Source organism: Erythrolamprus reginae, chromosome 3, assembly GCF_031021105.1.
Source record: "Erythrolamprus reginae isolate rEryReg1 chromosome 3, rEryReg1.hap1, whole genome shotgun sequence".
Taxonomy (NCBI): domain Eukaryota; kingdom Metazoa; phylum Chordata; class Lepidosauria; order Squamata; family Dipsadidae; genus Erythrolamprus; species Erythrolamprus reginae.
The window spans coordinates 32620017-32645309 of record NC_091952.1 but is presented as its reverse complement, the minus strand read 5'-3'; the positions used below and the strand labels follow the sequence as shown (position 1 = coordinate 32645309).

At 39.3% G+C, this 25293-nt stretch overlaps 1 protein-coding gene across 2 annotated transcripts in view; it reads left to right on the top strand.

The window, feature by feature from the left end:
- The first annotated feature begins 375 nt into the window (after positions 1-375).
- The window catches only part of TOP1 (DNA topoisomerase I), a 64175-nt gene continuing 39257 nt past the window's right edge, over positions 376-25293 (top strand). The window contains exons 1-6 of one of the 2 annotated variants that reach the window (XM_070744748.1): positions 376-528; positions 1347-1371; positions 21959-22055; positions 22643-22778; positions 23796-23854; positions 24611-24685. In XM_070744748.1, coding sequence (XP_070600849.1) covers positions 496-528; positions 1347-1371; positions 21959-22055; positions 22643-22778; positions 23796-23854; positions 24611-24685 — 425 coding nt within the window. In that variant the 5' untranslated portion in view covers positions 376-495. The remainder of the gene's footprint in view (positions 529-1346; positions 1372-21958; positions 22056-22642; positions 22779-23795; positions 23855-24610; positions 24686-25293) is intronic. The other variant, XM_070744749.1, reaches the window with a different exon arrangement.

Sequence of the window (25293 nt, the reverse complement as noted above, 5' to 3'; positions counted from 1 at the left end):
GACGGGCTTCTAATTTTTCATTGCAAGACCTCCTCTCCTTGCTTATTGGCGGCGAGTGAAGGGGCGTGACCGGATATGTAAATAATAACCCGGCTTTTGCAGACGGAAGCAATGGGGGGGGGGAATGCAACCGGCATTTTTCGTAAATGGCGAAGGAAAAGGCGTGGCTAAGTAGGAAGGGGCGGGTCAACCAAGAGCTAGCGGGCGTGGCCTGCATGCAAATCTAAGAACAAATATTCCTGATTGAAGGAGAAGCCGATGATAGGCAGGGTTATGGAAAGGCGGGCGTTCTTATTCTCGGATCTGTCGTCTGGCCTCGAAGCTTCATTTAGCTCCGCCCCACCGTTTAAAAGTCGCTGCGCCTGCGCAGTGGATGGAAATGAGGACTTAGTCTGTTACACAACTGGCTGGGCTGTTTAGGGAGCTGTGGTTTCTCTTTGGCCTCACGTCCTTCCCTCTCCCCGGGTTTTCCTTGCTTTCGACCGTGGTATAGGCATGAGTGGGGATCAGCTACATAACGACTCCCAGGTAAGAGGGGGCTGTCGTTTTCCTAGTAGTTAATGGAGGCGTGAGGAGAAAGAAAAGGCTGTGGGCATTGAGGCCTTTCCCCTCTTTGAGGGAAAAAGTGGAGGATTTCTGATGGAGAAGATTTATGGCCATAATTTCCTCAGAAACGGGCTTAAATGGATAATTTATGAATATTTTCAGGCGGGGTACAATCGTGCTAGGTACTTGAGGGAGGGGGTGCTATTCCCAGGTTTCTTTTTGTGAAGGGAGAAAAGTCACGTTTCCTTGGGTCTGTTCATGGGGCCCTTAATCACATTCCGCACGTTTGGCCTCTTTTCTGTCCCCCTCCGCGCTTCTCTCCGGGGGTCCCCTTTTAAATTGCGTATTATTTCAATAAACCCTGATTAAACTGGCCTCCATTCCCTAAAAAGGGGGGGTCCTTAAAAGGTGACTAGTTCCCCATCTCCGGCGATTACTTCCCTCGGCTTGCCGGACCGGGGGGGGGGGCGTCCTCATAAAAGACGGTTGGGGGAGAAAGGTAAGGAGATCTGAGGAAACCTGGGGATGGAAACCTACGCACGAGGAGAGGAAGGCAATTAAAACCGGAGGGCAAAACTTCGGTGGGGGTGGGGTGGGGGGAAGGGAGGTGGTGGTAAAAATCGCAATCCCCCCCCCATTTTTTTTGTGGTCGTGTTATTGATGTCCTTAGGAATGATTTTTCCCCCCTTTGCCCAGGCTAGCTCGTTTAAAAGGGGTTGATTTTTTGTGTGTGGTGTTGAAACCTTTCCTTGGTCCTGGGATGCCTTTTTAAAACGTATTTTTCCCCTTTTCAATAATAGATTGATCCAGGTTTCCGAGCGAATGGTGAGTGCCTTTTCCCATATCTTGTAAAAGGGGGGTGGGGGTGGAATCGGGGTTTTCTTTTTTTCCTCTGCCCCCGCTTTCTCTTTCTCCCCCTTCTCATTGCTAAGGATAGTAAAGGACAGACATGGCGTCCCAGAGACTAAGTCCCGTCTCCTCGCTCACCGGCCCCATTGTTCCTATCGAGGTTCCTAATTCTCCGAAATCTTAAGACCTTCGGCCTTTCTGACCTAGTTTCTCCGTAGTGACGGCAATTGAGACCCCGGATCGGTCTTCCTTTGTTTTTAAAAAATCTCCCCTGGGCCTCTATTCGCCTCGGAAAGTCGCCTTGTCGACGGTCGGGACTTAGTCTCTGCGCCATTTTCTTTTTCTCTCTCTTCCCTGTGTGTGTCTTTCTCCTCCTCCTCCTCCTCCTCCCTCGAGCTGCCTAGAAGGAGCCTTCCGCAGTAAAAACAGACGATATGGTCAATAAACGTGTTTAAGATACCCTTTCTAAAAAGGGGGAAACGTCGCTTGGGTTTGGTTTTTCATTTTTAAAAGCCTGATACTCGTTGGGTCGCCTTTTTTTTAAAAAAAAATGCATACCTCTTCCTCAGTTCCTTCTCCCCCAGGTCTGTTTCTTTCAGTCCATTCCGTTTCCTTCCCTTCCCCCTATAACAAAAGGTGGTTGCAACATGTTGCTCTTGTACAGATTATCTCTTTTTGAGTAAGGAACCTATTTAAGATCTAAATGCAGAAACTGATTGGGTGGGGTTTCTGTGTTAGTATCCCCGAAATAAAATGCTATTAAACTCTGTGGGTGGTTTCAGAATTGTACCCCACATTCACTTTGGTAAAGTTTAAGAGGACATTCTTTTGTCTTTGGTTTGAGGAATAATATATGTCTTGTGAATTTTTTTTTTAAAGTGTATATGATATGTGAATGGGTGGAGGAAGTTGTTATCTTATGAAGGCTTTGTCACTTTGGATAGCAAGCTTTCCCAGCCTCTTTGAAAGAAGAAAATGAGATACAAAGTTGGAATGGCATATCTGTCAAAATGCTAAGATGGTTGTTCCACCTTTTTAAAAGGTGATTTCGCCTTAGAATGCAGCTCTCAAATGCTGTATGGTATAGGTATTTTGCTTTCAGAAAACATTGCCATATTCTAGGTAACATGCTTAAACATTAGTTACTAATGGACTCTGTCACCTGCATTTCTGCTGTTGTGTAAGACATTTCTGATAAAAAAACCTTATATTAAGGTATGCAGATATACTTTCTTCCTTTATACAGATGTATTTAATTGGAGAGATTTAAAAATTTCAAAGAATATCTTTGATCCCCAAATGAAGTTCATAAAACGGTTTGAATTTTAGCATGAAGAAATTGTTAAAGGGAAGGTAATCCCGCACATGAATTACATTTGAATACAGATGTTTAGAATTTGATTAGGAAGTGTTTCCAGTGCTCTGGCTACCCTTTTTTAATGGAATACAATTGAAACTATGTTGAATGTATCAGTTTCTGATTTAACTTAAAAGTATATTGGGGTCTCTAACTCATGTATTTTGTTCATACTAGCTCTTTTATCTCAACATAGAATTGATGCCTAATTGTGTTCTTAGAGGTGTTTCTAGTTTATTTTTATTGGCTATTTCAAACATAAGAGGTACACATGTTATTTTTCTTTCTATTATTGACCAAATCTTTCCCCTCAACCGTTCTGTCATTGTAATTAATAGAGCCACAGGTTTCAATTTTGTTCAAGTAATAAAATTGGCAATATTAATGTCCTCTGTGACCTTGTCGTTAACAAAATTTGCTTTCATGTTCTTTTCTACTAATCTATAGTATACACTGTATGTGTACTATATTATCTGTTTCTCTGTCTATAATTATCTACTGTTAGTATTTTCTATATACAATTTAATGTGTCCTGGTGTTTTATCTAAACGTTATTTTTACTTACGCTACATATTTTTTATTTTACTAATTATAAATTGATTTGCTACAGTTTTATGCTGGCAAAACCCTACTAATGAATAGTTTTAAATTACTTTTAATTTTCATCACTCTAGCATGTTTATAGAGTTTTCCATTTCCATTTCTCTGGTCTCTCTGTTGATAAAGTTTCTTTAGTTCTAAAATTGCAAAATATTTTTAAAACTCAAAATTGGCAAGCTATTGGCTCCTTAGTTACATTTATTGAAAACAGCTAACAGCATTTTTCAACACACATTAGCTATTCATATGCAATTACAGTATCTCTACTTGTGATGACTGCTCAATTGATATAGTGTAATGTGCCACCTTATATACATAGTTTCAGATTTTATAAGCTAAGGAGAAGTATAGAAGTATTTTTTTGTTGATGGGAGATATCCAGGGAGTTGGACTGGTATTTGCAGTGTTGTCTGCAAATAAAATTAAGCTCTTATTTATAATGGCTTCAGAAAGAAAGCGATTCTAAAGGTACTGACTGATATAAATTGACTATCAATATCTTAGTGAGATGATCAGTATTCAGGTAGTTTCCTAAAATGCAATTGATGTGATTTTAATTGGAGGTTCTGTTTTTTAAACTTAAGATTCTTACACTTTACACTCTTAAGCACTAATATTTATAATTATAAATATCTAATGTTTATTTTGGTTATTTATTCTTTCTCACTCCACAGATACATGTTTGCATCAACCACTTAAGGAATTTTATTAAACATTTGAGTAAAGCACCAAGGAAAATCTTTTTAGACCTTGAGCATTTTAGGATAAAGTTCCTTATATTCTTCCTCTCCCCATTTAATATATATTCACAACCAATATTGACATTTTGAAAGCTAATATACATGTTTAACTACATACAGAGTGTTGTTAGCTCATAGATTACCTCGACTATATTCTGTCAGTACTGTTCTGAAAGCACTTTAGCCATCTGCTCATGTTGTAGAACCATAGAATTCAAAGGACTAGAGGTCAACTAGTTCAGTCTGCTGCTCAATGCAGGAGCCGTACAACATTTCTGACATATGACAATGCAGCCTCTATTTGAAGGACTCCTAACTTCGTTTTGCAGGATGTTACATTTCTCCTTTTTAAAAAATCCATCTTATTTATTTCAACAGGCTCAAATCTGTTTACATCTTTTTGAATTTTCTCTTTCATCAAAATATTACAGCTACCTATTGTGTCATCTGCAAACAGCTTTCTTCCTCCAAATTACTGATTAAAAATGTTCACCAAGACAGGGCCATGAAAAATGTTCACCAGGACCGGGCCAAATTTGAGTATCCAACAGTATCATCTTTTAATCCTTAGTTTGCCATTTTATAAAGGAAAATTTAAGCAAGATGTCTTTGCTGAGGTCCAGGTACACTTTGTCTGCAGCACTCCCTTGACCTACCTACCCTGTCAAATAACAGATCACTTATGTCATGCAGCACTTAAGTCTAAGAGATTTCTTTCTTGTGCTGGGTCTTGTTAATACTGTACTAACAATAAGATTCACTCCAATGTAGATGTCAGACTAACAGGTCTCCAGGTCTGTGGCTTTCCAGATTGTTTTTCCTTCTCTCTGTTTTACAATGGAGTGCCATTTACACTCTTCCAGTCACCTTTACCAATCCCCAGAGTAAGTAGATTACAACTAGTAAAATAGATCCATTGCAAACTTAAAACTGCATATCATTCAGCTTTTAATTAGCTTTTATAAGAACATGTTCAGTATTTTATTCTAATGATTACATCTTTATTCTCTATTGGAAAACCTGGAAACATTATCCACTTATAGTAGACCATTTGATTCCAAGATTTACATCTTATTTCAGAATGTAATTGTTTAAATGACTAAACCTAAATAATGTTAGGATTTTTAAATCATTATATGGCAAGCATTTGAAAGTAAATGAACCCTGGTGTGATAGTTCCATGGAAATTACTCCCTTGCAACATGAATTTGCGTGTCAAGCCAAGGAAAATTTTTGAAATCTATTTCAGCAGAGTTTCCCCCCCAGCTAACAAGAGTGTATGTGTTTGAATTCCTATTGCCCTTCAATATCTGCATTGTTTGCAAAACTTGGCTGGTTTTTTTTCTCATTTTACAAATAAAGATTTGGAGCTGCTAAAAGGCAGTAACCCTGATTTTTTTTTTAAACTGTTTTTGTAGTAAGCCTTTTTGTGTGTTTCTTAAGGAAATAATAAATTTCAACTAACTTTCAATACATTCTCAATAAACATTATTGAGTGTGATCTGATTTTACAAGATATTTGAATAATACCAGTACAGAATTTTCTGAGGTTTGAATTAATCATCTAAACCAACTTTTTGGAAGTTCACTAAACACCTCATTGAAGTATATATGCAATATAATTTGAATCATTTACTTGGAAATAAGTTCTAATTATAGCAGGATCTATTTCTTAGTAAGTGTTGTGGACCTCAGCAAGTTTGACAGCTTTAAAGCAGGAGTAGATTAACTGTCAATGTTACTACACAAGAAGATGATAAAGTAGTAATTCCAAAATCAGAAGCAATGCAAATGCAAATTGCTGTGTTGTGAGCCTCTCCGAGTCTCCAAAAAGGGGCGGCATACAAATCAAATAAATGAAATGAAATGAAATTGCAGGCAAACCTAAGGAGTATATTGCTGCACATGTCCTATTTGTAAACTTACAGCATTTTGTTGTATAAAATATTATATAATACTGTATTACTATATGTAGGAGACCTAACAAAGAAGGCCCTTATATAAAAGATATTAATCTTAGTGATGTTTAATAAAGGGTAAATTATTCATTTGTAAACAGTGATACATAATGTAAGGATATTACAATTCATATAAATAACTTAAATTTATGTCCAAACTTAATATTCAAACAGAATTATCTGTATTTAGTATTGTTAGGAAATGAATGTGTTTGCAGTTTCCTAAATCTGCTAATATTTTTAAAAATCCAATTCTTTTTTAAAAGAAAGCATGTGAAAACCTGGTGCAGTAAATCAAGTGATACATGCTGCAATTTTCCGTTGCTTTGACCCCTATAAGCATCGTCCCTATATCCTATTATATGGCTTTTTAACTAAGATTGTATGTGACATTTAACAAGTTGATAAGGGTCTCAGTTCTTTACATTTCAATGCAAATACTCTTAAATATAGTATCTGATTGAGTCAAAATACTGTAAGTGCTCTAAGGTTGAGCTCATTAGCTAAATTGGATTGTTTATTAATTAATCTGGTGTCAGGGCAAAAGACTAGGGCCACACAAGAAGATCTAATTAAAATGATTTATTGCTAAAAACCTAAGCTCAAGAATCTTCTCAACCAGGGTGGCGAAGCAGGTAGAGTGCTGTACTGCAGACCACTGAAGCTGACTAGATCTGTAGGTCAGCGGTTCAAATCTCATCACTGGCTCAAGGTTGACTCAGACTTCCATCCTTCCGAGGTGGGTAAAATGAGGGCCCAGAGTGTGGGGACAACATGCTGGCTCTGTTAAAAAGTGCTATTGCTAACATGTTGTAAGCCTCCCTGAGTCTTAAGGAGAAGGGCGGCATAAAAATTGAATAAATAAATAAAATAAAATAATCGTCAGCATCTGCTTGGAGTTAGATAAGGGCCAACTGAAATCAAGGGTAGGAGTTGGAGTTTACTTGTGAGTATGTGGTGATTCTAGGCTTATCCCTCTTTTAACTCCACCCTCAAATTCTGCTAATTCTATATCTGCCTAGTATTCTGATGGTGAACCTATGGCACGTGTGTCACAGGTGGCACATAGACCCTCTCTGCACACGAGTTGCCGCTCAGCTTCATTGCACATGCGCCTCGCACCAGCCAACTGATTTTTGGGTATCTGCTGTGCATGCGCGGAGGGGGGGCACATGGGAGATAGCCATGCATGTGCAAGAGGGGGTGTGGTGTGTCACACATATGGATGCATAGGGTGGGGTGACCCCCCCCCCCAATGGCCTGTTTTTTGTCTCAGGAGGCTGCAGGAAGGCCTCCTAGGTCTAAAATGGGGCGGGGTTTGTGCATGCTTGCGTGTGGGTTTCGGGGTCACATGTTCAGGGGGATCACGGGGGACAAGTGTGCATGCATATGGAGGGCGGGAGCACGAGGGATTGCATGCGCATTGCATTATGGTGCCAGCACACGACAAGAAAAAGGGTACCTATCACTGGCCTAGTATAACAGAAAGATTCTGTCTTTAAAAATTAATATAGCCCTTTATTTAGGACTGGCCTAACAACTATAGATTCACTTAATGACTGGTGATTTGCTTAATGACCGCTGCAAAATAAAATTGTGTTGATTAGGGTTGGTCACATGACTAGCTGCTTTACAACACTTGGATGTCCAAGTGCTTCCTCTATGTTGGTTGAGGCAGGTAGGATTCCCTTGGGTACCATTTTTTGGGGGTCTTGCCTTCTCTTTCTGCTCAAGATCCCCATGTACAATTGGTGGGCCACTGTGTTACACAGAATACTGGACTTGATGGGCTTTGGCCCAATTCAGCATGGCTCTTCTTATGTTCTTACAAACATCATGATTTACAACTGTAATGGACAGACTCTACGAAAGTTTCATGATTTCAAATTGTGTATATTTGATTCTTTACCCTGTCATTGTCAATATTGCAGACTCTTCTTTGGATAACGAATACCCCAAATATGCAATAGGTACTACTCTAGGAGTTTAAGATGCTCCTTGCCCAGTATTTCAAACAGGTTTAAGGAATTTTGGATTTAGCAAAGCTGTATGTATCAAATAGCATGTGCAAGTGCTGCTTTCAAAAATTCCTGCTAGATTTTTCATACAATCTTAGATCCATCCTGTTGATAATATAGTCTTGTGCTACTTATTGCAGGTAATGTTGCCACTACTTTGCAATAATGTAGGTTGTTGTATAACCATGATATTTCTTCATGAACCGATTAACAGGAACTGAAATGTTATTGATAAATATAATTATTCTAGAAAACAATTTATTTCTAATGACATTGAATAATACTGATTTGTCATGTTAATTTGTTGAAGCAAACATTGGATTCATGTTTAAAGTAAACTCTTCATACTTTTCATGAAGAAAACATTTCTGTTCTTAGTATTATGACTGGTATGCAACAGCATATTATTAGATTTTCAAATTTTATTTCACAGGACCGTGTGTGGACAAAGTAGAAAAAATGTGCTCAGTATAATAATATTACATATTTTCACTCTTAAGCATATCTTATTTTAATGTGATTACTTTTTTAATGTTAAATAACCAGTGTCACAGTGTAATTTCTTTCAAAATGTTTCAGAAATGAAAAGACTCACTCATTGATCAGCGATAACTGCACAGATTTCATTGCATTGTTTATATATTGCTGCTTCCCTCAGCCTTTACTCCTGGCTGAGGGACAAGTTCATGCAGTTTTCTTGACAGTATTTCAAAAGTATTGTATTTTTCGGTGTATAAGACACGCCTTTTTCCTCTCTAAAAGAGGCAGATAATTAGGGTGTGTCCAGTGAAGGGCTACCAAAAATTTTACTACCACACTGGGTGTGGCTTATGCTTTTTCTTTCAACATCTTTCAATGCAAATTGGGTGCTCTGGGGTGGAGCTCCATTTTCGCTACCCCACTGCGTCATCCCCCCAAATCCGGGCAGTAGTTCACCCATGTTTGCGTCTTATACTCTGAATGTGGCTTTTTTTTTCAGCCCTAACTAGCTGCTAACGATCTTCCCAACTCTTACCTTGCAGGCTGTTTCATTGTTTCTCTCTGCAAAGAATGTTTTCCAAGCCCTAAGTCTTTGCAGGGGTTTTTTTCATTACTCTAACTTGCTCTGAGTAGGTTTCTTTCCAATTCTAACCAGGTGCTAACGATGTTCCCAACTCTTACTGGCTTGCAAGCTCTTTCATTGTTATTATCTGCCATGAATGTATTCCAAATCCTGTCTTTGTAAGGGGGGGGGGGGTTTCCATTGCTTTGCTTGCTCCAGATATTTCTTTCCAGCCCTAACCAGATGCTATTAATGTACCCAAGCTCTTTCATTGTTACTCTCTGAATGTTTTCCAAGCCCTAAGTCTTTGCAGGGCTTTTTCCATTGCTGTACCTGCTCAGACTGTTTCTTTCCAGGTGCTAATGATGTTCCCAGTTCTTACTGGCTTGCAAGCTCTTTCATTGTTATATAAAAATAAAAAAGAATTTAAAAAAAATATGCCCTTAATCAGGGGATAAAATGTAATGTGCTGAATCTGACTAGACTAAGGATGTTAGCCATATGAATACCTAGTAAGCAGATTCTTTTACCTATTTTCCTCCCCCAAAACTAAGGTGCATCTTATATTCTGGTGCGTCTTATACTCCGAAAAATACAGTAATTTGCCATTGTCTTCATCCTACAGCTGAAAGGGAGAACCAAAGTTACTCAGTTGGCTTCCATGCCTAAGGCAGAACTAGAACTCATAGTCTCCTGGTTTCTTGCTCAGTATTTTTAAATTCTGTGCTAAAATAAAAACAAACTGTAATAGAAATTTTCTAGGCTTCTTCATAGAATTTCTTTGTATGTTTTAGAATGCTTCCTTTTAAATTCTCTTCACCTGGGCTAAGTTTTGTTTATGAGTAAACCGTCATCTGATTTGGCCACTATTTTTTTGATAAGTCTGATTTTCCTGTTGTTTATGCATATTTTCTCTTCCTTTTCTGGACTCTCTAATCTTTCGCAAAGAGATAGCAAAGACTTATCTTTATAGACATACTGGATTCTTCAAATACAGTACTCCAAACCCAGCATGATTTCAGATTGCTAATCCATCCTTGAAAAGAAACAATGGTTTGGAAAGTGGCAGCAAGCTAATTTATGATCTCCTGATGTGGAGAGAAACTTTCTGAACCTTTTAAGAATTATCCATAATTTTCTAGCATGGTGACTACAATGTGCTCAGACTTTTGTCTAGGCCCTGTTAGTAGAAAAATACATGTTTTTTTAAAAACACAAACTGTATATTGTGCCATGATACATAAAGTATATGCAGGATGAGGTCAACACCAATTCTGTTGGCACTCAAGAAAGTAATCAAGTCTTAGTAGTTCTGGAAAGCATTTAGGGCAGTAATGGTTAACCTTTTTGGTGCCGAATGCCCAGAGTTTTAATGCATATGCACATGCCCCAATCCCCAAAATGCATTGAGAATGCCCCCTACACATGTGTGTGCGTTCCCTATGCATGTGTGGGGCACAGCCCTATTTTGGCTTCCAGGTTGGTGCAGGGGGCTTTTCAGGCCCAAAATGCGGCATGGGGGGGGAGCTCGCAATCTCCACAGCCCCCCCCCCCCATTTGTCCAGGTTTTCTCCTCCATTCCTGCCTTCTCCAATCTCTGCAGTTTCTTCCTGCGTGACCAAGTTTTCTCCTCCATTTCTGTCACGGAGAAACACCAGTGAAGGATGGAACTTGTGGAGATTGGGGAAGGATGGGTGGCAGGAATGCAGAAGAAACCTAGAGTGCACTGGCGAGGAAACTGCAGAGATTGGTGAAGGTCCTGCGCATGCACGGTAGAAACCCGAAGAGTAGCTGGCCAGCAGGAGGCATGTATGCATGCGTGGTGGAGCTGGACGGGAACTATGGCTGTGTGCCCTCAGAGAGGCCTCTGCATGCCATAGGTTCACTATCATGGTTTTAGAGTCTATGTTTCCTCTTTGCAATAACTAGGGCTGTTTATTGCTAGAATTGTTTTCCTCAATGTGCCAGTATCACAGTTTTTGAATTTGATTATTATTTTTTTTAATTATTTCTATTTTATTTTTTGTAAGCTGCTCAGAACCTTAATGAACTAAGAAGCATCTACATTCTAATAACAGAACACATTAATTCAATGTCTTTGTTGGAAATGGGTGATGAAGCCCTAGGATAATCAGTCCTGTTAAGTAGATAAGTTGAGTCAGATGTTACTCAATGAGATGTTAATAAGATGTGAATTTGAGTGGCTGCTGCGTATTAAAAACATGCATACATTGATTCACACCATTAGAGTCTGCTATTGATGATACAAATTTGTAGACATGAATAGATTATGCCTGTCACATGATTGTGTTAATCAGACATGAGACTTGCAAGACTGGAAAAAGTTACAAAATTGTTGTAGAAAATTTTGCCCTCCATCATCCACGATGAAGAAAGGAAGAAAATGTAGCACCATTGTTTCTTTTTCCCAGAAATGATGTCCATCAAAGATAATTCCAACAGCACAATGTATAATATTCTGGGAAGTCACAAACAATCCTGATCTGATGACAAAGTATCTGCAGCATGGTCTGGCATTGATGTTCAAGAAAGAAAGCACTGAAGAAAAGTGATGTGCATGGTAAGTTAGTAAGTTAGTAAAGGTGAAACACCTGTCTAAAAAGCACACCACTTCCCATCTCAGGAAAGGCTAACTCAGTGTTCCACGTGCTGATGGAACAGTCTGTTCTTTTGGACAGATGCAATGAAATGGAATTGTTTGGAAAACAGAGCACTACATTTCAACAAAAGAGCCACATCCCGACCATGAAGTATAATGGTAGAAGCATAATGGTTTCAGGCTGCTTTGCAGCCTAAGGACCTGGACAGCTTTACAAAACAATGGATTGTACCAATATTTCCTTCAGAATGTCATGATACCTGTCCATGAGCTGCAACATGATAGTGATCATAAATGCACAAGTAAATTCATGACAGAAACAGAAGAAATGGTCTAGTCAAAGCCCTGACCTTAATTTTATTGCAGTTGTAACTTGTCTTCAAGCAAACTATGCAAAAATAACAAACTGAAGGCAGTTCTGGAAAAGGGAAATGTGCAGAAATATTTCCACGCTGGCTGTCCTCACGGGAGAGCCATTGTCTGGGCCGGTTGCCCCTTGTCCTCATGGACTCGTTGAAGCACCTGTGTGCCAAGTGACGCTTCTACAGAGGTGTAGACATTCAATTTATAATGGCAAATAAATGGAGATGGGAAGGACCAGGTTGCTGCACGTCAGACTTCTTTGATGGACGTTTCTGTAGCCCATGCCACCATGGCTGCACAGCACATACAGTGAGCTGTGATCTCTCTGGGTAAACAAAGTTCCTGTAATTTGTAGGCCTTGCCAATGGTAGACCACAACCATCTACCCATGGTCGAAGGAGACATTCTGTTGTAAAACACAGCCAGCTGGAATGCAATAAATACTGTCCTCATCACAGTGGTGATTTGTTTGATGTATACGTGAAATGCCCTCATCACGTCCAAGATGTGCTACCATTTTTCTAATGGATGAACTGGTTCTGGGCAAAGGTTTGGTAAAATCAGCTCTTGCACCTTGTAGAACCAAGAGTTCACCTTGGGGACGAAAGAGGGATCCCAACATAACACGACCCAATCCTTGTGGAAGATGCACATGTCTTTCTTTACTGACAACACCAGCAGCCCAGACACTCTCCTGGCCAAAGTGATTGCCACGAGGAACGTCACCTTACAGGTAAGATAGCTCTGGCTGGCTGGCCGACCGGAAAGGTTCATAGAGAGCTCCAGTGAATTTAAGACTTTGGACAGGTAGGGTACCTGTGCACTACCAGGGAGGAGGAGGTTAGTGGCTACACTGATAAATCTATGCACCACAGTATGTAAAGTGAGGGATTCCATCTGCTCACACACCAAAACTGAACACAAAACTACCACCTGTCTTCTGATTGTATTGAGTGATAGACCCCTATCAAGTCCATCCTGGAGATCCTGGGAGAGAGGGCGGAAGTACTTCTCATAGCTCCCTACTGGCCCTGGAGGCTGTGGTCCGGAGATCTGGTAAACCTTTCAGTTGATCCCTCAAATCATAAAGGGCAGCTGGTCTGGTAGCATGCCCTCGTCATCTGATAGATCCAAGTCTCTCAGATCCTCCTTCTCTGACGTATGAGAAGGATCAAGTGGATGCAGGATCTCTCCTGGAAAAAGAGGGGCATAGTGGAGCCTGAAGTCCCTGAAATATCCCATCTGATTTATTGTAATCCATCTTCTATTCCTTGCCTGATTGCATTTGCATTGATGGATTACATGGAATCTGGAATATCAGTCTCAGTCTGTATGTAGCCTGCAACTGTAAGGGTAAATGTGGCTTCCAGTTCTGCCCTGTCCCTATTAGGAGGCTGATGAGCCATCTCTGGAGAAGCCTGGGATTCAGGCAAGGAGCCCCATGTTTTTGGGTCACCAGCCTGGTCCATAAGCACCACCTCTGGCAGGCACTCATAGCGAATGGTGTGGAAGCAGGCTTTAGGGTGCCGTTCAAAGTTTTCACCTAGCTGCAGAGGATGCTCCTCCTTGTCCAGCAGTAGGTTCACCACGCTACCACGGGGCCTGCTGAGAACAAGAACCCACTGAACCATCCTGCCCTGCCTGGCCGCATTCTCTTTCGGGTTTGGAGCAGCATGTAACTAGGAAAACTCCCCGTCCAGGGGAATCGAATCGAGAGGGAACACACATGTTCCTTGGGGTCACATATACCTGTCTGGTATCGCTGTGTGCCCCCCAAGGGTCACCCCACTATTTGAGAAGCACTGCATTAATATATAGTGCATACTAACACTGGGGGAGGGGCAACTGAATTGGAGAGATGGATAGGAGAGTTACTGGATTGTAGTGGTGGCCATTTAATGGTCTTAATAGTTCTGGTAGAATCAAGTTATATCCTCTTGGGCCCAGATAACTTATGAGGGTGAACATCATTGATCATAAATTAGAACTTCATGCTTAAATTGTAGTTTAAACTTAAGTCTCTCAGTTTCAAGGAGTGCCTTTTGTTCAACAAATACACATACAGTGGTACCTCTGCTTAAGAATGCCTCTACATAAGAACTTTTCTAGATAAAAACCGGGTGTTCAAGGGTTTTTTGCCTCTTATTAAGAACCATTTTCTACTTAAGAACCCAAGCCTGGAAAAATTTCCCAGGAAATTTGAGAGTGGCACAAAGGCCCAGCCAGTTTCCTGCCATTCCCCCTTTAATGCCAGCCATCTCGGGCTTTTCTGGGCTGACAGAGGAGCCTTTCGGTGGCGCTTAAGGAGGCTTTGGCAGTCCAGAGCGAACAAAGCATTTTGTTGCCTCCCGGAGCGTCTGGGTGCGGAAAGGCAAAAGGGGGTGCTTTGCCCCTGCTGAATCAACTCAGCTTCAGCCAAACCGAGGAGTCGCCACAGTGAAGGAAAGGCGCCAGCTACAAAGCGAGCAAATGAGAGAAGACGGGAGCCCTTCAGCATGGGAAGGAAGAGGAAGCAGGTAGCAGCAGCAGCTGCTGCTGCCTTTCGGTCAGAGGAGTGGGAGGTTCCCCCCTCTCGCCCACCTGGGTTTCTCTCTGGCACAGTGTATGGGAGGCAGCCTCATGCCAAGTGTATGAGAGGCACGTGCTCTTCCTCACTGCCTCAGAGTCCATCTTTTTTTTTTTTAAGCCTTAAAGTTTTGAATTTTTTTTATTCACCTCACCTTCTTTCGGCAGCGATTGTCCTCCTCCTCCTCTTCTTCTTCCTCCTCCTCCCACCATAATTCCAAGCTTTTATTTCTTTCATAATGGGTTTGCACACATTTGCTTTTACATTGATTCCTATGGGAAAAATTTCTTCTAGTTATAAACTTTTATATTTAAGAACCTGATCATGGAATGAATTAAGTTCTTAGGTAGAGGTACAACTGTATACATTTAAGTGATTGTGTAAGAGCAAAGATTGCCAGTGAAGCCTCAGACGTTTCTTTGATATCTCTCTGGATTTTATTCATTTTCTTAGTGCATTGTCAGCACAAAATGTGAAAATTGCAATGAATGTGTGCAACACGATTCACAATAATTTTTCTGTTTAATTTCATTTTAAGATAATTGTGTTGATAAATCTTGGCACATTACTGAGCTGTTGGCATCCAAAAAATATCATTTTAACGAGAACTTTAGTTCAGCTAAAGCATAATTTTTAACAAGAAGTCTGCCAATTTTAATTAAACTTTTCTCCTTTTTACAATTTTAGCTAGTAAATAATTTACATAACTGTTACTTAAATCGATTTGAAAACTGCTATTGAGAATTAATATAGTGATAGCTTTGTATAAAACATTAAGAAAAGAAAAAATATTACATAAGAGTATATGAAAAAGAATGATAAATACCATTCTACTACTTCACATACAATTCCACAGATTTGACATAGTGGAAGTATAACTTGGCAAACCAGTTCACTCCAATATTAGTTATATTAAGTGCTGAAATGCATCCTTCAAGATGTGTATACTCAATCCTATGCATATGTTCTCATTATGTAAACGAGTACTTTATAAAATTACTATATTGAGAGCTATTCTTTTCATTAAATTGTACCAGGTTTTGGAATCAGTATTATTACAATCTTCTAGTTTCCAAAATGTTCTTGGTTAAAAATGAATACATGTAATTCTGACTAATGAATTCCAGAATACATGAAAAGATCTGAAAGACTACAGTACTTACCAAACTACTTGAAAACATATGCAAGGAATGTTTTTTGTATTACAATAAGGTCAAGGCACTAATGTGTATTATTATACACTGTTCCCTCGATTTTCGCGGGCAATGTGTTCCAAGACTGCCCGCGAAAGTCGAATTTCCGCGAAGTAGAGATGCGGAAGTAAATACACTATTTTTGGCTATGAACAGTATCACAAGCCTTCCCTTAACACTTTAAACCCCTAAATTACAATTTCCTATTCCCTTAGCAATCATTTAGATTCTTACCATGTTTATTTATTAAAGTTTATTAAAATATATATTTATTAAAGGCGGATGAAAGTTTGGCGATGACATATGATGTCATTGGGCAGGAAAAACCGTGGTATAGGGGAAAAAAACCGCAAAGTATTTTTTTAATTAATATTTTTGAAAAACCATGGTATAGACTTTTCGCAAAATTAAAACCCGCAAAAATCGAGGGAACACTGTACATACAAAATGTTTTATTCAGATATCACTTGTTTTCACTGTAACATTATCTGTTTTAATAGAATGAATTAAGATAGCAAATTCTGGTTAAGTTGTACTATACTTTAATCTTAAAGTTGCTTCATCCTGTTCCCTGATAACATTTCATTGTTGCAAGATCTGTTTTAGACTTAGACATAGCTAAAGAAATATATGATATGTCTAGATGTGATTCTTGTGGAATGGACTAACATCTTATCAAGCAAGCCCTTTGTTTCCATTACAATGGGATAATTTTTCTTGGAGATAAAGTTATTGTTAATGGTTAAAAGGACTGATAAAAATTACTGACATCAATGAAATTATAAGATTCTTTTGAAATACTTTGACAAGCTACATTTTTAGGGCAAATGAAGTTTTCTCTGGGCTGTTCTACACATTTTCATTTTAATCTGAATGAAAACAACACTTTTGTTATTGAAGTAAAACAACCCTTTTTTCCATTGAAATGTACATTAAGTCAAGGATTGAAATTCTTCCCATTTGTTGATAGATGTGTTTAATAAATTATCATAAATATTATATTTGTTCTAAGCAATTCCTGATACACAATATCTATAATAATACCTATTAATATAGCATATTAATAAGTATTGCAGACCCAATTGGTAAATGAAAGCTCGCGACTGTATTGGTTGGAAACATGCGGAAGAGACCTTCATCATGCAGTAAATAGACAATGGCTATGATGATGATGTTGACAATCTATTTATTCAGACAAGATCTGTAAAAAGGCCTTAATTTTTTATTCTGTCTATGTACAGGAATAGTAATCCGTATCTTACATCATTATAGCACAAATGGACATCGTGGGAAAAAGCCAAAGACAATTGTTGTGTAGAATATTAAATTATAATGTTTGTAGTTTTATTTTTTCCTTTTATTTGCTTAATGTGTATAATGGGATATAGACACAAATATTTCCATAATAGAGTAACAAACAAATTAACCAAATGTGAAATAAGACTGAAGAAAAAGGGAAGGGAAGGTTACAAGTGAGGAATAGCAAAGAGGCAAAAAGGGACAACATCTGATACAATGGCTTTTATCAGAAACCTATGGTAAAATTACTTTCTGCTTCTTCATAATATACTTTAAAGGTCAAGAGTAAAGAATGAATGGTTCAGTAACCATCTGCATCTGTAAACTTCTCAGGCTAAAGATCAGTGATAGCTTTTTTTATCCCTACAGTAACCTCAATGTTGGCAACAGTGTGCATTTTAAAATATGTGTACAATGCTATGCCTAGCAAGCATTCAGATTATGAAATCTTTGTATACAGCTGTATCTTGTTTTTGTAGACAGAAACAAATTTGAGCCACATGTTCATATTTGACTAATGGCCATAATGATATCAAGAACCTCTTATTTAAATAATTCCTTTTATAGTATCTGTCTTGATAGCATCACTTTGAAATTTAATAATTTCTTACATAAACTAACCAATAGTTAAATAATTTTGTTTTGTCAATTGCTGGGAAACGATCACTATTTTTAATTTAAAACTCCCCTTTTGATCCTAATTTACTTTTTTAAAAAAATATAGAGCAGAGAAGAACAGTGGAAATGACCTTAGAGGTCTTCTAGTCCAACCTCCTTGTCAGGCAGGAATCCTTATTCCATTCTCAGTACTGAGAGAGTAGGTCCAGCAGTCACGTGGGTTGCTCGCTGTCCAATCCGTCGAGGACCGAGCCTAGTCTTTAAAAAGCCTGCTGGATCCGCCCCTTCCGCAGAATTTGCTCAGTCCTGCGATCCAGCAGGACATGTGGTGGCTCGTTCCTCTCGCAAAACACCTTCCCTTTGCCTTCTTTCTACTCAGATAAGTAAAAGTTTAATTCTGTCTTTTACTAGAGCTTGCCTTGGTTGCGCGCCAGCCTTACTGGGCTCGGCGCCGAGGGAGAAGCCGCGGCGTGGCTCCTGCAGTTTTTTAGTTAACGCCCTGCTCATGCTGCTGCCGGATTGCATTTACAAGTAAATCTACTCAGCCAGGAGGTTTACTGGCAAGCTAAGTATTGTTTTAATCAGGCAAAAAAAGAGCTTGCTTTCCTCCTGCGGAGTGGGACTTTAGACTTCCCTCCGTTTTTTAAAATTCTCGGAGCAGTTTATTTTGGCGCCGAGGCCCTCAGTACCCAGTAATTGTTCGCCCTTGCGGATCGCCCACGCGTTTCCCGTCTGGCGCCAGTAAGTCCGCCGCTTGGCCCTGGAGTAAGTTTTGAGTCCCTCAGGCCTTTTCTCCCTGGCTAGGCCTCCAAACCAGTGTGCCTTGGTTTACTTTTTTGATTAAGGTTAGCGAGGCCTGCCTTTCTGCACTGCCTGGCACGAACTCTGGTACCGACCAGATTGACTCGAAGTTGCAGATGCTCCTGGGCCTAGGACCAGGGCCCCTTTCCTCTTGGGAACGTTGCCCTTGAAGCTTCTCCCATCAGATTTTGGCTCAAGTCTTGTCCCTGTAATTTGTTCAGGCCATGACTTCGTTTCCTAAGAGAGGAACATCTAAAGGTCCCAGAGTGGTTAGGCCTACTGGTGATGAAATTGAAAATATCCCCCAGGCCTCTTCCTCGGGAACCCCTATAATGGCTAGACCTACCAGGGCCTTGCAGAGAATCCATGAATAATCAGCTAAACGTTTAAAGGTGCAGGACCAAGTGCACATTAACCTGACGCCCCAGAGGCTTCTAACCTGCCTCCCTCTGGGGTCCCTGTGCTTTCTCTGGATGAGCCAAACCTAAACAGACCCCAACCTAACTTATGGGACTTAGGTCCAGAGGAGCCAGATATTATGGATGATCCCTCCCAGCCAGACACATCCCTGGCCTTCAGGGAATCTCCATCTTTACCTGCAAACATTGATGCCAAGCTCTTGGCTATCAATGTGCCTTCTCACTCTCGTCCCCTTCCACGCACCCCCCCCCCCCGTGAGTTCCCTCTCATCCTACAGAGTTCCAATTCATGAGGATTCAGATTCTTCCCAGGATGAGAATGAGGAGGTGGACATAGAGAATGATGATGAACCTTTTCAGCGGCTGTCAGAAGATGAGGAATCTCAAATTAAGATTCCAGCCCCAGCTGCGATCTTTCCATTCCAACTCTTTAAATCTCTTCTATTTAAAGCAAGAGTTTCTACAGGCTTAGCCGGGCAAGATAAACAGTCTGCTCCTTCCACAGATCCTCCTGAGGAAAATCTACCATACTTCATGGAGGAACAGGAAGACAAAGAGGTCATTCCAATGCCCAAATTGTTTAAAGATGCTCTGCTTTTATTTTTACACAAAAGGACCTCCCTTTGCTTGCGGCGCCGCTGCGGTGTCCTTTTTTGTAAAAATAAATAAAAATTTAAAAATCCATTAAAATAAAAAATGATGGGATTCCGGGGGCGGAGCTTTGGTGCCACGGACCGTTCGGGTTCGACAGAACTTTGCGTGAAGTTCGTCCGAACTTGCCGAACCCAAACACCATTGGGTTCGCCCATCACTAGTCATCGGCAAATAGGCAAACCTTCCCTACCAAACCTTCCCCTATGTCACTCACAAACATATTAAAAAGAATAGGACCCAGAACAGACCCTTGTGGCACACCGCTTGTAACCTGTCTCTGCTCAGAATACTCGCCATTAACAATAACTCTCTGATGTCTATGCTTCAGCCAGCTTGAAATCCACTGAACTATCCAGGGATTAAGTCCAATCTTCACTAATTTATCTATCAGCTCTTTATGTGGAACCGTATCAAAGGCTTTGCTGAAGTCCAGATAGGCAATATCCACGGCACCACCTTGATCCAACACCTTTGTGACATAATCAAAGAACTCAATGAGATTAGTCTGACACGATTTGCCTTCAGTAAAGCCATGCTGATTTGGGTCCAATAAGTTATTGTTTTTTAGATGCTGATTTATCCTCTTTTTGAGTAGAGTCTCCATCATTTTAACTACAACTGATGTCAAGCTAACTGGCCTGTAGTTACCAGCTTCTTCTCTACTGCCCTTCTTGTGGATAGGCACAACACTGGCCATTCTCCAATCCTCAGGAACATCTCCTGTTAACAGGGATTGGTTAAACAAATCAGTCAGGGGGGTAGCAATGACAGATCTGAGTTCTTTAAGAACTCTGGGGTGGATGCCATCTGGACCCATTGCCTTATTTATCTTTAATCGTTCAAGTTCTTCTAAGACATCGGCTTCTAAGATCACTGGAGCTGAATCCGTACAGCTGGAAGCAATGCTATATCCATCTATAGTATTATATTGTAAGGTGTCTTTTGAGAAAACTGAACAGAAGTACCGTATTTTTTGCTCCATAAGACGCAGTTTTTTTCCTCCCAAAGTAGGATGAAAAATCAGCCCCGTCTTATGGAGCGAAGATGCAGGCAGGGAGGGGGGGGAGGCGCTGGAGCAGAGGGGGCGTAGGGACGGGGACGGGGGGGAATCGTCTGAACGCGGTTCCGAGTTGGGGGTTCGGAGGGGTGCTGGAAAGCCCCCCAGGCCGGCTGCGATCTTTTAAAACAGCCGCGCTGCTTCCCAGCTGACTCCTGAAGCCAAAAGCCAAAGGTGAAATTCAGCGCTTCAGGAGTCAGCTGAGAAGCGGTGCGGCTGTTTTAAAAGATCGCAGCCGGCCTGGGGGGCTTTCCAGCACACACACACCCCGAACCCCCAACCCGGGTTCGGGGGGGTGCTGGGAAGCCCCCCAGGCCGGCTGCGATCTTTTAAAACAGCCGCGCCGCTTCTCAGCTGACTCCTGAAGCGCGGAAGTTCGCCTTTGGCTTTTGGCTTCAGGAGTCAGCTGGGAAGCGGCGTGGCTGTTTTAAAAGATCGCAGCCGGCCTGGGGGGCTTCCCAGCACCCCCCCGAACCCGCTTCCCAGCTGTTAAGTTATTCTGTTATTGTAATAAATATTTTAGCCCACTTTTTGGCTCAAAATATTTTTTTTCTATTTTCCTCCTCTAAAATCTAGGTGCGTCTTATCAGCAGGTGCGTCTTATAGAGCGAAAAATACGGTAGCTATTGAAATGGTCATTGATCTCCTTATTCCCATCAATGCATGTATTATTCCCAGTACTAAGGTTCGTGATGCTGCAGTTCTTCTTCCTATCACTAATATATCTGAAGAAGGTTTTATCCCCCTTCTTTACAGATTTGGCAATTTCTTCCTCTTTTGAGGCTTTAGCAGCATATATTATCTATTTCGCCTCCTTCTGTCTCATTTTATACACCTCTCTATCAGCCATACTTCCAGACTCTTTATATCTCCTATAGGCAGCCTCAAAATGTGACCAGGGCAAATCAATAGACACAATTTACATAGACTTCTGTAAAGCTTTAGACTCAGTGGTTCACAATCTGAAACTGAAATCCTATGGCATCTCTGGCTCTCTACATGACTGGATAACTGTGTTCCAAACAGACAACAAGTGGTCAAAATAGGGAACGTCCTGTCTAATCCTGTTCCTGTTAACAGGAATGTCTCTTTTCTCCCATGAAGACCTTACAATCTATAGCCACCAAGACTACATTGATAGTATGTGACTCAGAGCCTGGGGTGGCAATGTATAATTAATAACATCGCAGCAGAAATTTAGGCAACTGCTTTATTTCCTTTTTTAATTTCTTAATTATTTTCTTTGTTCTGTTGACAGATTCGCACAAACATAAAGATAAACACAAAGACCGAGAACATCGACACAAAGAGCACAAGAAGGATAAAGACAGAGAAAAATCTAAGTACAGTAATAGGTAAAGTGCTTTTATGATCTGAGTATGCAAAATCTCAGCTTACAAAATCTTGAATAAATTTAGATTATTTCAATCTGATTGTTACTACAGAGATGAATTTGGATAGTTTGTCTAAGTTTAGTTCATCTTTTATTAATGTTCTGATTGTTCTAAAGGACTTAATTCTTTCAAGTTAATTTAAACTGATAAAGACCCTGTTGGTAGGCAAGTTATACTTGATCCAATGATAGCCTTGGGGAGTGTAAAATCTTAGCTCACTCCTTGGGGAGTGAGCTGGGATTTCACCATTGAGAATTCTGGTTATTTTTGTATTGAAGATCATTTGAATTGAACAAAGCACACATATGTCTGCAATTATGTCATAAAAATGCAGTGATTTATTTTAAGCAGACTGGCTTTACTGTTGCTAAAAAAGAAATAGAAAATTTAAGTTAATGACAACTAGTATTCCTTCCTCTTATCAATACAATCATTGCAATAAATTTTTGAAAGCTTGACTTTATATGTTGATAAGTTTATTTGGATATTGATAATGCATCTTTTTTCAGTTGCCTCTTCCTGACTGAAACTCTTCTTAAATCTTACAGTGAACACAAAGAGTTCTCAGAGAAGAAACACAAAGAAAAGGAGAAAACCAAACATAAAGATGGTAGTTCAGAAAAACATGACAAGCACAAAGACAAACACAAAGATAGAGAGAAGGAGAAGAGAAAGGAGGAAAAGGTACAGTACTATGATAGGGATATTACTTCTTTGGATTGTATTTTTGTCAGATGAAGCCACTCTTTCAGGTTCTACGTGATGTGATCTGCAGCTCTGGATTCCAAGAAAAAGTTAAGGTCTTCAGGATAAGAAAATGAAATTAAAAAATTTTGTACATCATCATTGTAGTTGAATATGTTGCTTGTTTAAAATGTAAAAGGGAGGAATAAAGATAATTATGATAAAAATACATTGTCATAGAAAAAAATACATAGAAAGTACTTTTTTAAAAGGTGAAACAATGAAAAAAAGAAAAATATAAATTCAATAATAAATACTTACAATTCTATTTATACTTATCTAATGTGATTATTCAAGTACATCTGTATTTTTAATACAATCATATAAGTGTCATGCTTATTTTACCTGATGCATTTTGTATAAATAAGCACCATATTTCATTACATTTTTCCATACAAAGTCTATGTCAGTAGATGATCTCATAATTGGCAAGTACAACTAGATATTCAATCTATTAAGTGAAAGGGGCCAAACATTTACCTTTCCAATATTGCAATGTTTGTCATTTAGCTATGGTAAGGCAATGGAGAATCCAAATGTATTATCTACTGTAGTTGTCAAATTCCCAGTGCTACATATATAGTTCAAGAAAGTATTTTTGTCTGAAAAAAATTAACTTTTGTCTCACAATTACATTGATGTCATCCACTACTTTCTCCCAAAACCTCTAGTAAGCTTAGAACATTGTAAAAACGTGTGTTTTATTGTCACAAACCTAAGACATTTTAAAATAAAAACAAGTATTTACATTGCATTTGTATGTCTTTAAGTTTATTAAAATAAATGCCATGGAAAATAGAAAAGATGCAATGTTTGGGATTAGTTTAACAGATCGAAAAGTTTCTCAGTACGTGAGGATACAAAAACTGATGACGGTCTTTTATCAGTTCCAATGAGGAGAAATCTGATGTCGTTTTTAAAAAGCGTAATGACCCAGTTCTCATTTATGTCTCTTAGAGTAAATCGTTATCTGGTGAAATGAAGATAAAGAAAGAAAAAGAAAATGGCTTCTCCAGGTAGGCAAGTAACCAGTTTGCATGAACACGCTTTCTAAATCTTTATTCTGGTCTGAAAAGAATAAAATATGTTTCATCAAGAAATTCTACTCTATATTATCTGCAAATTAGCAGTGTATCACATTGGGTGACATGCACATCCTTTACTAGTATGCTAAATTGGATATAGCCTATCATATCCTTAATCAGGGCATGAGAAAGCTGAAAGATGGCAAAGAACCAATGAAAGGACTTGTTCTAAAAAATATTAAAATGGTGTATCCCATTATTTGCCCCAGCTCCTGCCCACCCTAGCATTTTGAAAGCATGCAAATGCAAGTTGATTAATACGTAGCATTTCAGTGTGAAGGTAAGAGCATTCTGTGCACTATTGGTGTAAAGCCATGCTAGCCACATGACCACGGAAATTGTCTTTGGACAATACTGGCACTCTGGGCCAAGAAACAGAGATAAGCATCATGCCCTAGAGTTGGACACGACCGACAAGGAAACAGTTACTCTTTGCTTAAGCTCAAAGGCTTATGTTTTATTGTTGAGGGATTTTATTCTCTTCTTCTTTGTCATGAAATTCTTGCAGGACATTATGGTTTCCATTTTAACATTGAATTTTGGAAGTTTTTGCTTCATTCAAGAGTAGATAGGAGTGCAACAATAATTAATCAGTTCTTGTTGCAGGTAAAATTAGTGAACAAGGTCAACTTCTAGGTGATGTTTTAATGATTATTTTTTGTGATCATGTGTTCCTTCCACATATAGCCCACCACGTATAAAGGAAGAAATAGATGATGATGTCTATTATAAAGATTACAAGAGACCCCGAGAGGATGATGAGTGAGTGTTAAATTCAGCCCTCTTCATAGTTCTGAATCTTGATCACTGAACTAATTAGCTGTATCTCTTTTGATAAGATCAGATCACAAATTTATATCTGGTCTACAATTCAGAATACATCAGAGAGTTGTCATTATTTTGCAGAAGTTCTCTTGAATAAATTTGACCAATATAAAGAGCACTAAGGGGGCAGTAGTCAGAATCAAGCAGTAAAGCATAAAATATATGCTGTTTCACAGAAGTAGCATAGATAAATACTTCATATTTATTGACAGATGCTGGCCTAATTTGTATAGTCTTGAAACAGCCATTTAAAAAAACCAATTATTAAAACCAATATTTTAATTACAACCTTATTTTAAGAATGTTTACTTCTATGAGCTTCTTTGCTAACATGGACAACTATATAAATTGAAGAAAGATAGACAGCAGACAAACAAAATAAGTAACCTTTTGAAATGGAGGCAAGGTAATTTTTTCAAGTATTATAATAATTTATTATTATTTATTAGATTTGTATGCCGCCCCACTCCGAAAATCCGGGGCAGCATACATAATATTCAAATAGAACTGATGGGGCTAAAAAGAAATGAATTATTTGCAATTAT